General features: G+C 43.6%; 1 protein-coding gene across 1 annotated transcript; it reads left to right on the top strand.

The window, feature by feature from the left end:
* The first annotated feature begins 6,023 nt into the window (after positions 1-6,023).
* LOC115388150 (uncharacterized) lies at positions 6,024-13,139 on the top strand. The gene is made up of 6 exons (XM_030091093.1): positions 6,024-6,226; positions 8,818-9,041; positions 9,736-9,838; positions 10,108-10,203; positions 11,210-11,724; positions 12,098-13,139. Exons 1-6 carry the CDS (start codon positions 6,185-6,187, stop codon positions 13,137-13,139), a joined length of 2,022 nt encoding a protein of 673 aa, XP_029946953.1. The 5' UTR covers positions 6,024-6,184.
* The last annotated feature ends 561 nt before the right edge of the window (positions 13,140-13,700 follow it).

The following is a 13,700-nucleotide window of genomic DNA, read 5'->3' as shown; positions in this document are numbered from 1 at the left end:
CGATAATCTGACCAATCAGAGGCCAGCGTTCACGGTCTGCCCAATCAGAATCAAACATTCGCTTTGTGTCCCGTACGGTGCCCCGTTGGAGACAAACTACAGTATTCGCGCGAATACAAACCTACTTTAACGAAATCGTGTCACATTTTGAATAAATCTACATTATTTAAAAAGGTACAAACTGCGCCCATTTTATCTTCACAAATTATAAGTACAGACAGTTGAATGAAAATAACGTGTAGTAATAAAAATAAAAGATTGAAATGAATAAAAACAGTAAAATGCTGTGACTTCTATAAAAACAATACGTCTGAAATGAAAATTAATCAATTGAGTGGAAGACCTTTCATTTAATTTATCTGGCAATTTCATAGCAATTACCAAACTTCTACATGCCTACAGTCTCTAAGCCTTCCCTTGCTCACTCTTGACCTTTTTTTCTGCATTAAAAATTGAGACAAATCTTTGAGAATCATTCTCTATCTGCTTACCACGTCATATCCACAGTACCTCTCTCTCTTTTCATTCAATGAATTTAATGTTGGCACAAATTCTGAGTTGTTCAGTATGAAATAAAGCAAAAAGTGGAAATGAAACAAATCACAAAGTAGCCAAGGTAGGTATAATTTATAGCATCCTATAAATAACAACAGCTCCTCAGTGCAGCAATGACAGACCATCTGTGATGTGGAGGCGTCAAAGACTCTCCTGCACAGGTGAACCAGAACCTATAATTTTATAGCTACAGCTAGAAATTAAGATATTGTGATCACATATTTATTTAAAGACTGATATGCATGTATAAATGTGAAAAAAAAAAAAGTTTTTTCAACACTGGGCATTTTTATAAAATTTATTCCTCAAAAAATAATAAATTAATATAACTAAACATCTAATAGTAAAAGTAACAATCAAAACAATGCTTTCCAAAGATTAAAAATGCTATACTCTTGTCACATTGAAATTACCCCCTTATTTGGCTGGACAATCTGAGAGGCTATTTAAAGGAAAAGATGTGAGCCGTTAGTGACCCAGAAATTATCCTTAATGTCCATTAGTCCATCTTACACTTCATTCTGGACCTTTTGGATCGGAACCAATCCCAGTTGATCCAGCTGCACCCTACACACCCTCCAGTCTACCGCAGGGCAAATAAGATACACACCTGCAGGCAAAATAGAGTCACCAATTAACCTCAAACGCATCTCTGTGGGTCAAAAATTATCAACAAACACAACAAATGATAAACTCTTTAGAGCTTTAACCACAACACCACCATACCTTTACATGATTAAAAAATATTGATACAATGAACAAGTCAAATGATGCCCCTGTAACACCAACAGTGGTTGCATGCGATGTGGCATTCACTGCCGTTTCTTCTGGCTGCACATGAAATCCTGCATGTACAGTCTCCTCATATAGAGGCTTCTTGTGGCTTCTCAGCAACAGCAAGTGTGCTTTCCATTTATAGACACAGACAGGTCTGTGTGTCGCAGCTGAGGCTCTACAGTGTGTGTGTGTTGTGTGTGTGGTGTGTGTGTGGTGTGGTGTGGTGTGCGTGTGTGTGTGTAAAACTCTGACACATGCTCTCTCTCCGCCTCCGTACCTCAGTACAGAAATGGCAGAGCTCAGCGACAGGAATCCAGATGCACCCGTCCATCACCATCAGCAACCGCAGCAGAACGAAACACACATGCTGCACACACACACACGCACTCGCACACAAGATCATCACTGACATCTGCACCACCATAGTATCACCAGTAACACTCGTACTCTGCACTGTCGCAGGTCTTCTCTGCAGATTCAGCTCTTCAAGTCTAAATAGAAAATATAATTAAGTGAACTAACAAAGCAGCAGAAACACGGACACACACACACACACACACACACACACACACACACACACACACATATATTTGGCAGGCTGGTTGTTATGGCAACCAAACAGTCAGAGCAGGGTCAGTGAAAGTAAATGAGATGAAATGAAGCTCACATGCATGTGCATGTTGCTGTGGAGCAGAGGCGTAGCTGTCACAGATGGCCGTCTTTCTGTGCAGATTTGAGACATTTGTGGCTTCGGTGTCCTGCGGCTTCCTCTCAGGAGGCGCTGTGGTGGCAGCCAGGCTGCAGAGCTAATCCAAGAGTGAGCTGTGTTCACACTGCGGTGGAGACCATGTTCCTGCGTGATGTAATATTTATTGACAGATTAAACCTTCTCCACTTGGAGTCATTGAGTTCAGTCTGCAAATTGGAATCATAAACTCGTCCCTCTGAGATTGGTGTCACGTGTACTTGACAACCTGTTCGGTCCCAGCACTCATCGTCTGTGTTGCTATGCCTGTCAGACTTCATTTGTGGACAGCTGTTCTTTTCAGTCATGCAAATACCATTCTTTTTTTTTAAACTTGTTTTGTAATGTCATTCTTTTGTTAATTCAAAAGATAAGGGTTAGGGGTTTAACTGAAAAGGCTTTATGTGCTATATGGTACTCCAGTCAAAAGGAAAGAGGTTCACAGAGAGTGAGGTCGTGAGTGTTTTCTTTCCAATTATAGGCTGCATCTGTGATTGGTGGAGTTTAAAACCTTGCTGCTGAAGCATTAATTGATGAGGTGATCAGGGAGACACTTCCTTTACTCTTTTGGGCTTCAGTTGAAAACAGCTTCTTGAAATTAATCACAGATTAATTTTTGAAGTGATGTAGTGAAACGCTTCCTTAGAAATCTAATATTTCTATGTTAGCTGTGGAGTTGTCAGGTGGGGTTCTCTGACAAGAGGTCATAATGTTTGTACAGTAGATGATTTGGGATGCCAGCTATCAATATGGGAAAAGTGCAAAGTTGATCCAATGAAGATGAGAGTATTCGATAGAGAATGTGAGATGTTTTAACATATTTCATCCCCTGAATCACTGAAGATTAAGATTCTTAACTGTTTGTTTTAAGGTATTTCATTTATTCCTCTGTAAAGCTTTAATGTATTCATTTTATTTCTTGACAAAGAACTGCAAATTTCCTTGTCTCTGAATGGTGATCTATAAATAAATTTGCTTTGCCTTGAGCTGAATCATTACCGGAGTAGTTTTTTTTTTATCTGTGTTCGCCCACAATCTGTAAGTCAAGGTTCAGCTGGACAAGAATTCACTTTCAAAATGAAGTTGAAAATAAAGTATTTGAGGGGATAAAGTGGTTCAACTTCAGCAGCATTAACGATTTGTCACATGTCATTAGATGGCAACTATTCTGACAGACCAACAGTGTCAAACAAAAGCATCGCAGGCCAAACACCAACCAAATGATTCAGTCAAGCCTTCAGAACATTAACTTTAATTTTAGTCATTTAGATAGCTAATCTGAATTGATGGCGATAAAAAACTACATCAAAGTCAAACAGTCTGAATTACATCTTCTGCAATGAATTATTGCTGATACGACAAGTTGGTCACTGGTTTGTTCCTTAATGAAAGGGTTTTAATGAAAGTATTTCGTATTTAGGTAATTTATTTCAATCTTTTTTTGCCCTTGTCACATTTCGGACTTTTGAAAATGTCAATAAAATGAAGCAAAACGGTGCCGTGTAGGCAAATCTTAGACTAATAATTCAGTGAAACATGAATCTCACCCTCAACATCTTCAAACTGAATCAAAGGAAACTTTCTGGGATGACAACGTTCAACAAATGGACCGATGCAATTTTGTATTATTGTTAAAAATTAGTAATTGAAATTTCAATGTCTGTATAATTATTCTAAAAAAAAGCTCAAAGGAAATCTTTGGATGGGAAAAATAACTCTGATGGAAACACATCTGATTTGTAGCACAGCTAGAATAAATATGACTTCCCACCTGTTTCAAGTAACAAGAAGACCCAACCACTTTACCACATCATTGATCAACTCCTGGCTAATGCTTTATGACGAACAAATAAAAACAAAACAATCCATCTATGAATCTAAGAAGAAAGAGTTAGGGGGAAAAAGAAATATAGAGAAAAAGAAGATTCAAATATGTAACAAGATTTAATCCCATTCCATCTTTGTCATGACCTTAATTTTGTATGTCAAAGAACACCTCGTCCTAATTTAACAGCAATCTCAGTGCACCAATGTACCAGAAGTCAACAGTTGTGATTTTCTACCACAGTTGAACCACACCCATCACTCAGTGCAACACCACGAACAAGCAACCCTCCTGTCATCACAACATCCTAAACTTTGCCAAAATCAGTTCTTGAAATGTACTTTTGGATTCAAATATATTTCACACTTGTCTAGTTAGTCTCTACAGATAATTTGTTCAATAGTGATGTGGAACAGAAGGGCGTCTCCGTCTTTGGTTTTAACCATCTGTAAGGTGCAGCACCCGTAGAGCAGTTTGGGGTCGGAGAACCCACAGCGGTATCCTGCTGGCAGTGAGATTTCAACAGTGACCCCCAGAACACACGTTGTCTTCTCTAATCTCAAGGCCACCACTGTTTCTTCTCCTTTGTCTTTCCACAACACAGAGCAGCCAAATAAATAAAGCCCAATATCGTGACAGCATTTCTGTCACTGTATTCCCACAGACATGACCAGGACCATGTTTCTGTCAGACTGTTTGGATCCGTTCTATCAGTTCTCAGACCCAGTCATTTTAAAATCAGATCCCAACAAATCAAATTTGTAATAATTCTTTGGTATGGGCTGTGAGATGGCAGCACCCACACCTGTTTGGGGAGGTGCCCTCTTTTCTCTTTCTTCCATCAAAATCACATTGTTGTCATGTCTCCCTCCTTCAACCTGTATTATTTCTGTTGATGCAGCATTGTCATCTGGCTGACAATATGAGACTTTTTCTTTTTCATTTTTAGTTTGATCAGTTAATAACCGGCCGGGCATGGTCAGAATCTTTGGCTTCAAAAATAGACGGCAAAATCGATGATTGCTTGTTGAACTGAAACGTAATGTTAGGTTTTGCAAGTGAAGTTTTTTTTTTTAAATGAAAAGATTACTTCAGAAACTCAACAATTAGAATGAGAAATTCATGAATGTGCTCACTCAAGAATTTTTTATTTTTCTCCCAGGACAGCCATGATGTCAGATTCACACCTTTATCAAATACAGTATCCAGGCGAAGTGCCAGGAGGGATAGTGGGCAGGAAGTGTGATCACTTTACATCAGATCCCCTCGGATATATAGGATATGCAAATATAGAGACTTTTTATTTCCAGGACGGCGGTGATGCAATACTAGGAAGGTGAGTAATCGTCAAAATAACACATTTCACAATCTGCTGAAGGGAAATTATTATCTTGTTTTTGTTTCTCTCTTTCTGACAAAGGTGGCTCATTGTGCATCCACTGCATAAACAATGCTGCAGATAGTTACAATACATCTATTCATTTTTTATTTTCTTAGACATTCGTGACAATCTGTCCTCTAAAGTTTATCATAAGCCTTAATTTTGACAAACTATTGACTTCGAGCATTTGTGAGTTCACAGATTCTACTGTTCATTTATAATAAATAAAAACTGAAATGATGAATTTCTGAAGCATTTTTTGGGGAGGAGACGCAGAGTGTGTACTACATTTCCCACTATGCATCTGTAGGGGGATCCTGGAGGAACAGCAAGAAGATGGATGGTTGGGTTGCGTGTTTCCTCTGCCTCTGTGTAGCCTGCTGCAGTAGAGGCTGCCTCCTGCATGAGGCTTTGCTGAGGAGTTTCAGTCACAGAGGAAGACGTCCACAGGGGAACGCCGCTGCCGATTGGCTGCTGACCCCTGAGAAGCCACCAATCAGACAGCATTTCTGCTGAGCGACTGTGTGTTTCCCTCTCCATCTCTGAACGCACTGTGCCAGCCTGCGCATATTTTTATGCTTGCAGCGCTGCATGCATGGCTGTGTCTCTGTGTGTGCAGGATGCTAAAATCTAAAGGGTCAGGGATGGAAATCCTAAAGAAATAGTGTTTTTTTTTTTTTTTTTTTAAGGGAGTAAAAAGGGCGTAAAGGAACAGGCAAGAAAGACCAGATGTTGGGGAGGGAGGGATAGGCAAGGAAGCACGAAGGGGAGATAGAAGGAGAGTGGGAGGCGGAGGAGGAGGAGGAGGAAGAGAAGGAGAAGGAGACGATCTGCTGAGGAAAGCAGCAGCATCGTTGATTTTCATAGGAAACCAAGGCAGCTTTCCACTGTTGCCGTGACGATGGGCTGCTGGCTGTCTGGACCATGGATGGGTGACCAAACGGTGAGCCCCCGAAGACCCACATCTCTGATATCTAAGATGTTCTCTCTCTTTTATCACCAACGACATGGAAATGAGCTCTGCTCCGGGACAGATTGTCGTGCGTGTGCACGAGTACAATATATGCAGATGCAAAATGGCATCATGATTTCTGCAGGAGTCTGCAATCGTGTATGTGTCTGTGTGTGTGTATGTGAGAGAAAGAGAGATAAACCTAAATTGTGTGGATGTCTATGAATTGTCCACATTTCAGTCTGCTTGAATATTCGCCATAAACATGTAGATCTTCATGTTGCAGCAGGATGTTTGGTGTTTGCTCTCTAACTTTGTCCCCTGAAGGCTCTGTGCATGCTCTGCTGCCGTCTTCTGTCTCCACACACAGGTGCCATTTTGTGCTCCTTGGCTAAAACTGTATGTGTGTGTGTGTGTGTGTGTGTGTGTGTGTGTGTGTGTGTCTGGTTGAATGTAGCGGTGGGTGACTCATGGCTGTGATGTACTGGAGTTAACAATACTGTTCATGCGTCTAATTCGATGGCTGCTGAGCTGCGTGTGTGTGCGTGCGTGCGTGTGTGCATGAAGCGAAATGAGGTTTGTGTTGCTCGTAGGTGTTAACCATTTCGTACTGCCGTGGACACGATGTCCATATGTGATTTCGCTCATCAGAATGGGACCGTCAGCGTGTTTCGCCAGAAATAATCCTGCATCTGTCTGTGTGTGTGTGTGTGTGTGTGGGGGGGGGGGGTTGTCTTGTGACCCAGTTGTGTAACACTAACTAATTGAGTCAGTTTTCAGTCTGTAGTGTCGTCACGCTCTATATAAAAAAACCCAACTCTGAATGACATATTAAAATGGCAGCGTGTGAACGGAGATTCGATTGTGACATTGATGGATGTTGTTACTTCTTCCTGCATGTGGATTCAAACAGTCATCCTGTGGTTTCTGCCATAGCTTCAAACAGTTTTAGGTGTATATTAAAAAAAAAATACTGAACTTTAGAATTTGTAATATTGGTCAAATGGTTGGATGCTGCATTTACTTTGATGCGTCTTAAAAGAAATGTGTCATTATGCTCGCAGTGGCCTCTTTAATATTTCACACCTCCCACTCAGCTTGTAACATAGAATTTGAGTTACACATTTGTAGACTCTGATATCAAGGCAACATGACTCCAGTGACGCAGTCTGAGCTTCTTTTTTTTAACAGGAGTGAGCCACATTAGATGTGTAATTTACACCAGAGAAACCCGAGAAAGATTAATCATGCCTGTTTGTGACATTCCCAGCTGAAGTGAAACACAACAATCAGATTGCCTCCACTATGCAAGAACCAACTCTATAGAGCCAGGCCTGCAAAAAAACAAACAAACAAAAAACTTGTTTTGAGTCACCAACGTGCAAATTGCAAGGTCGAACTAATTAATATGTGTTTTGAATTTAATAGTGATGACAATCAGGACATTAACAGTGTTGCCAGAGTGTGAGAGTGTGGAACTTTAATAATTGGTCTGGTTGGTGGTGAGGAGTGCAGTGGTTCATGTTTACGGCCTTTCTGTGAGGAATTTCAAAATGGACGTACATGTCTTCTCCAGGTATTTCAATTTCTCCCCACAGTCCAAGAACATGTCATGTTAGGCTGAATGGTGGCTATAAATTACCTGTAGTGTATATTTATTCGTGCGTGGCACTATTGGCTCGTTACGGCCTGTCGTTCATCCAGCTGTCAGCTGAAACTGGCTCCACCCTCCATAGCTGCATAAAGTGTGTTTTGAAGATGGATGAATGTGTCGCTTTAACAGAAAAATGACACCTATTTTCAAAAAGCGCTTCCTCTTCAAACATGATTTATGCAACTGTATCAGATCTACATCCTGTGTATGTTCATGTGTTCTACCTTGTATTTAGCACCTGAACATGATGAGCATATCCTCAGAAATACAGTGATGTGTGGCTGCGACAGCAACCCAACTAGTTTGCACATTTTGTTTTAAAGTGCTGGAGTCAAACTGTCAGTGTTTCGAACCCCACCTCTTAGCATGTCCAGAGTGGCCTTGAGCAGGACATTAAGGTCTTTCTTTTTTATTTATGCGTTTCCTAAAACATTAAATTCCTTCTGATGCTTTTTTTATCCACCGCTGTATGAGTGCGTGTCTGAAAGTAATAAAAAATGTAAAATGTTTCGGAATATGTACGGTTCCAAAGGCCCAACATAGGTACAGTCCATTTACTCTTCTTCGCCTCCTCCTGACACAGTTGATTCAACATTTATTTGCTTCACTGGCGATATGATCCACTCAGTTTCAGCCACAGTTGTTGGGAATTACAGGAAGTGACTCAACACAGTTGACACAGAAACGCCCCTGCCCTTTAGAGTTTTGGGAGTGTGATTGCAGAGAGACGCAGACACAGAATCGATATCAGCACACAGGTAAAAAAATGCAGATTAGGCTACAAAACAGATTGAAAAGCATCCGACGGCAGAAGTATTTTACAGATATCGAGGAGAACGACAAATGACAAAATATCCGAAGAGGAAAATACAAGACTCACCTCTGTGTTTCTCCACCCGCTTGACTCTGGACCCTTTGCTTGTTGCAGATGAGTGGGCGGAGTCTAGCACACCTGAGCCAACGAGATGCTCTGCGGATTCTGGCGGCCAGTCAGCGTCCAATCACCATGCAGATCAAGGGCCAGAGGGGGCGAGGCAGCGAGGCGGACATGGGATCCTGGGAGCCTCTTCCCCTCAACCTGCAGCATCTCAACTTACCCCTCCCACTTATGGGGGCGGGGCTTAATGCATCAAGCCCCTCCTACCAAGACAGGTACACATTTAGAAATTATATATTTTTAAGTATTGGGAACAAGCTCAACAATTTGATCTGACACATCAGGCCACAGCTGGTCAGTAGAAGATATTCACGTATTTCACCAGTATTGCTGTTCTTGAATGAAAATAGTTCTGTACGATAAGTGCACTCTTTATGAATTGGGAAGTTAAACCAGTCTAATCATTTAATGGCAGTGGTTATAATTATGTGCTTCTCAGTCACGAACATGTACAGTGAGGAGTTTAATATGGCTAATTACACACATCGCCTATATAATCAGTATATCCTTCAGAAAAAGCGGCATTGGAAGCTGCAGTAGAAAAAAGACAAGTGCTTGTGATTTTATTATTAGATGTCTTGTTAGAAGCCAGGGCATGCAATTATTTCTTTTTTCGGGAAGACAGAAACCAAAATAACTGAAGATCAGCGCTATAATGTGAGTAAAATACTGAGTAGCTTTTTTAAAAGCTTTTTTAAAAGCTGATGCTGAACACTGTTCACTCAGGAAGAGAAAGGAGTTGCATGGTGAGGCGAATCAAATCAAGATACTACATAATAAAACATGCTTTAACACAAGTGTTGAATTTATGCAAATCTTTGCCTTCCAACAGCAATGTGCTCATGTGACACAGAATTCCAAAAGAGGAACACTTTGACATGTCTTAATAACTGTTCTTGTGCTTCTTAGACATTACTACAACCATCTGTCTCTGCCACAAGATCACTGTGATGGAGGACGGTACAGCTACCTGTCCAACTCCCCGCGGGACACTGTGGACATCGGCCACCAGGTCACACAGATGAAGACGCACACACACCGAGTACTTCTCACGCTTTTACTTGGCTTTATCGCTTCGCTGAAATCATTTTGTTGCTCGGGTCTCAGTATATTTACAATCGGTTTCAGTTTTCAGCTTCTTGTGCAGCTTTGCAGAATTTGCAAACAGCCACACAATAATTGCATGTTTTTTTATTCTTAAGTTAAATATTTTAATGTGAATCTATTGAGCTTTGCTTGTGCATTTCTCATTTTTATTATGTCTCTTTCTGAATCTCTCAGGATCTTGAACTGACTGGCCGTCGACCAAAGGGGCAGAACTGCCTGATGGGATGCTGCAATGCAAACCTAGAAGAAACAAACGCTTGCCACAGTCAGGTATTTAAAACTGGTCTTTTTTTTTTAAACGTTCATTTTAGCATTAAAAACTGGTAGCTAGTGCTCCTACACTTGGCTGTCGTCAGCAAACCTAATTTGAACAAACAAGTCAACAGTGAGCAGATGCTACTGAGTGTGTATCCAAAGACTGATATTTCAATTACTTTGAGCTCTGAAGTTCCATTGTTGTCAAAAAAAATCCCTCCTCAGTGAGCCACACTTTTGTACCGGCTGACACTTCCCTTCATTTCCATGAAAACTAAAACAATAGATTGACTCAGTCCTGCGTACACCATCACACTGCTGGAAAAACTCTCCACTGTGCCAAATGAAATCGCCCACTGAAAACAAGTCCCGGAGAACAGAACTATTGCTGCTTTTTTGAGTCATTTGTGATATTTTTAGTAACCACGGGTTGTTTTTACAGTTTCTGAGCTTCACTGTAAGTTTGCATTTTCTACAAAAGCTAACATTAAAGTTGGAAGGTTCGGCAGCTTGATCCCCACTTCTGGATACCTGCAGTGGACCTGAGCAGGACAGTAATGTCCTCCTGATCCTGTTAAAATGCATAATATGCAGTCCATTCAGCCTTCCTCTCCTATTAGTGAGCTTGGCTGTATCTGCCAACAACCAGGCTGTGGGAATATTTTCACACGATGAGTGAAGACAGTGGAAAAGCACAATCTATTGGCAATCTTGTGCTTTAAAAAAAAATCTAGCTTCTGAAATAAATGACTTCTGGTTTATCCGATCAATCCAAAATCATGAAAATAACAGATAAAAGTTAAACTGATCAAATGGAGAAAGACTAAATTGATTAATAATCACTGAAAAATGTCACCACTTAACCATCAGTTTCTGACAGCCTTTCATCGCTACAGAGATTCTGTCAGTCTCTTTGTTTTGAGGTCACAGACACACAGAAATCTGAAACAGGCAGCTATTTATAGGCTTTGTTGTGTTTTTGTGCGAATGACCTTGTCTGTGAAAATGCCTTTTGTTGTAGACTGATGACGAGGACTTCATGCTGGAGAAGCCGCTGGGATTCCTGCCCCTGCACCACGAGCTGGACAGCGGCCTGGGCTGGACCGACGGCTCCCTACACCAGGGCGACCTCTCAGGGCTGGAGACTGAGGAGGGGGGCCTGGAGGACTGCCATTCCCACGGGCCCCTGGCCCCGCCGGGATGCGGGGGGTTCGGCGGTGGCGGCTCTCCCTCCTCCGAATCCTTCATTTCGTCGGAGCTCAGCGACTCGGGCTTCTACAGCGTGAGCACGGGGGAGTTCAGGCACTTCCAGAGGCTTCTGGAGAAGAGAATGCGTCTGTACAACGCCCGGCTGCAGCATCAAGGCGAACAATGCGAGAGGCGCGAGCGGCGCGACAGCTGCCCCAAGAGCCACCGTGAGCTGCTGGAGGCCATTCCCGAGGCGCTGACCATGCAGCCGCAGTGCCAGCGGCTGCAGCTCGGGATGGAAGACGACGCTGGACACCTGATGGACATCCCACCTCGTGGACTCTTCAGGTGACGATAAAATTCAGCTTTGCTGTAAAAGAATCAAAACAAAAGCTTGTCCGAGGCATAAAAAGGACGAGTTTTGTTACTAACTAATGACAGGTATGTTTAGTTTCACACAGTTATAAATAAAGCAACCAAACTGAGACCAACTTGGTGACAGATAGAGATATAATGACATCAGCAGCCTAAAATAAAGTTTAAGAATCAAAATTAGTAGTTTAATTTGGATGCTTACAGGTAGAAATATGTTTACTAAACCAAACTGAGCTGAAAAAGCCTTTCTATGTTTGCACCAGCGATATCAGTTTTATGAAATAATCAGTTTTGATAATCAATGTTCTCACACAGATCTTTATTGTTTGTGTGTTTTTGCCTTCAGGGTATCGTCTGTGCAGTTCCATAAAGCCGACCGGCCCTGCCTGAATCGTCACAGCTCCAGTAGCGGGGCGCTCTTTAACCCCTCACACAGCCACGCTGCCGTCTCACGCATGACTGGCCCGGTCCTTTCCACCTGCAGCACCCCCTCCAGCCACCGGAGACCGCTGGTGCCCATCCAGCAGCAGCACCACCAGGGCTCCAGCTCGGTGGGCATGCTGAGGAGAAGCCGAACGCTGCACCACCGGCCCCCGCCACAGGAGTACCGCCGCCGTGCCAGTCACCCAGCCTCCCCCTCCTACTGTGCCGCGACCATGCACCACTGCGGAGGTGTTGTACCGCACAACGTCCTTCCACCGGGCCTGCCGGAGGAGGGCCAGCTGCTAGCAGGTGTTATGGCCTCTCACCCTGCAGGCATGACCCTCTCACCCCAGCAACACCCCGCCGCTCTGGGGCACATGATGGGAGCCAACACCCACGAACGATGCTATGACAACGGCTCCAACGGGCAGATCGCGCACCACGACTGGTGGCACTCGCAAGAACGAGGCCTGATGCCCGAGCCGGTGATGACGGAGAGAGAGAGGGAGATGGAGATAGAGAGAGAGCTGGAACAACAAAGACAAATGCAAAAAGAGAAAGAGATGGAGAGGGAGAGAGAAACAAAGATTCAGGAGGAGATGGAACAGAGAGGACAGCTTGAGTTGGAGAGAAGCCGGACCAGGGAGCAGCAGCAACCACCAGAGTGTGGTCCACCCTCCTCAGGCCGAGACGTCAACGACACCATGGGCCGAAGCCTGCAGCCGCCAGGCTCACGGAGGCAGCGGGGGGAGAGGTCTTTACAGCACCCTGGAAGGCCATACTGGGAACGCTGGAATGGGATGCAAACATGGGACAAATGGTTCCAAGTTCAAACCCTAATCCCTAGTTCTGGTCTGCAGCCTAAAGCCGCACCGAGCTCTAAACCCAACCCACCCTCACGGATCTCCAGGAGCCAGCTGCTTCGGGACCGCGCCTCTCAACTGGCAGATGACGCAGCGGCATGAGCACAGACGAGGAGACCAACACCGACATGCTCTTGGGTCGGTACTGGAGCCGAACGGAGCGGAGGGAACATTTCCTTTTGGCCCGAGAGCAGAGGCAGCAGCAGCTGCAGGCCAGAGGAGGGCCTGGAAGGGACGCCACCAACAGGGTGGCGGCTATCGCAGGAGGGGGAGCGTCTGTTGGAGACGGAGGTGGACTGGACAGCAGAGGAGTGGGAGCTTTTGCAGAGGGACGATGCAACACGGTTCTGGAGTTGAGTCAGAGGAAGCTAAGTCGTTTGAGGAACAGAAAGCTGTTGGATGACTGGACAACCGTAGAGGAGCTGCTGACTCATGGGACCAGGCTGAACAACACCGAGGACCTGCTGTGTCCCAGCTCCCTGCTGACGGTCACCACCGTCTAACTGCATGGGCACCTATCTAACGAACTCTGAGTAAGTGTGTGTGTGGTATGAAGCTAACAATACAACAGTCTAGAAAATCATCATGCTTCTTTTCCAGAGGAACAGCAGATTTACCGACGTGTCCACTACAGACGGAGGTCAGGGACATTCCTGAGTCCAG

The sequence above is a fragment of the Salarias fasciatus genome, chromosome 5 (genome assembly GCF_902148845.1).
Source record: "Salarias fasciatus chromosome 5, fSalaFa1.1, whole genome shotgun sequence".
NCBI classification, from domain to species: Eukaryota; Metazoa; Chordata; class Actinopteri; order Blenniiformes; family Blenniidae; genus Salarias; species Salarias fasciatus.
Note: the sequence above shows the minus strand (reverse complement) of the source record. Positions and strands in the feature narration are given on the sequence as shown.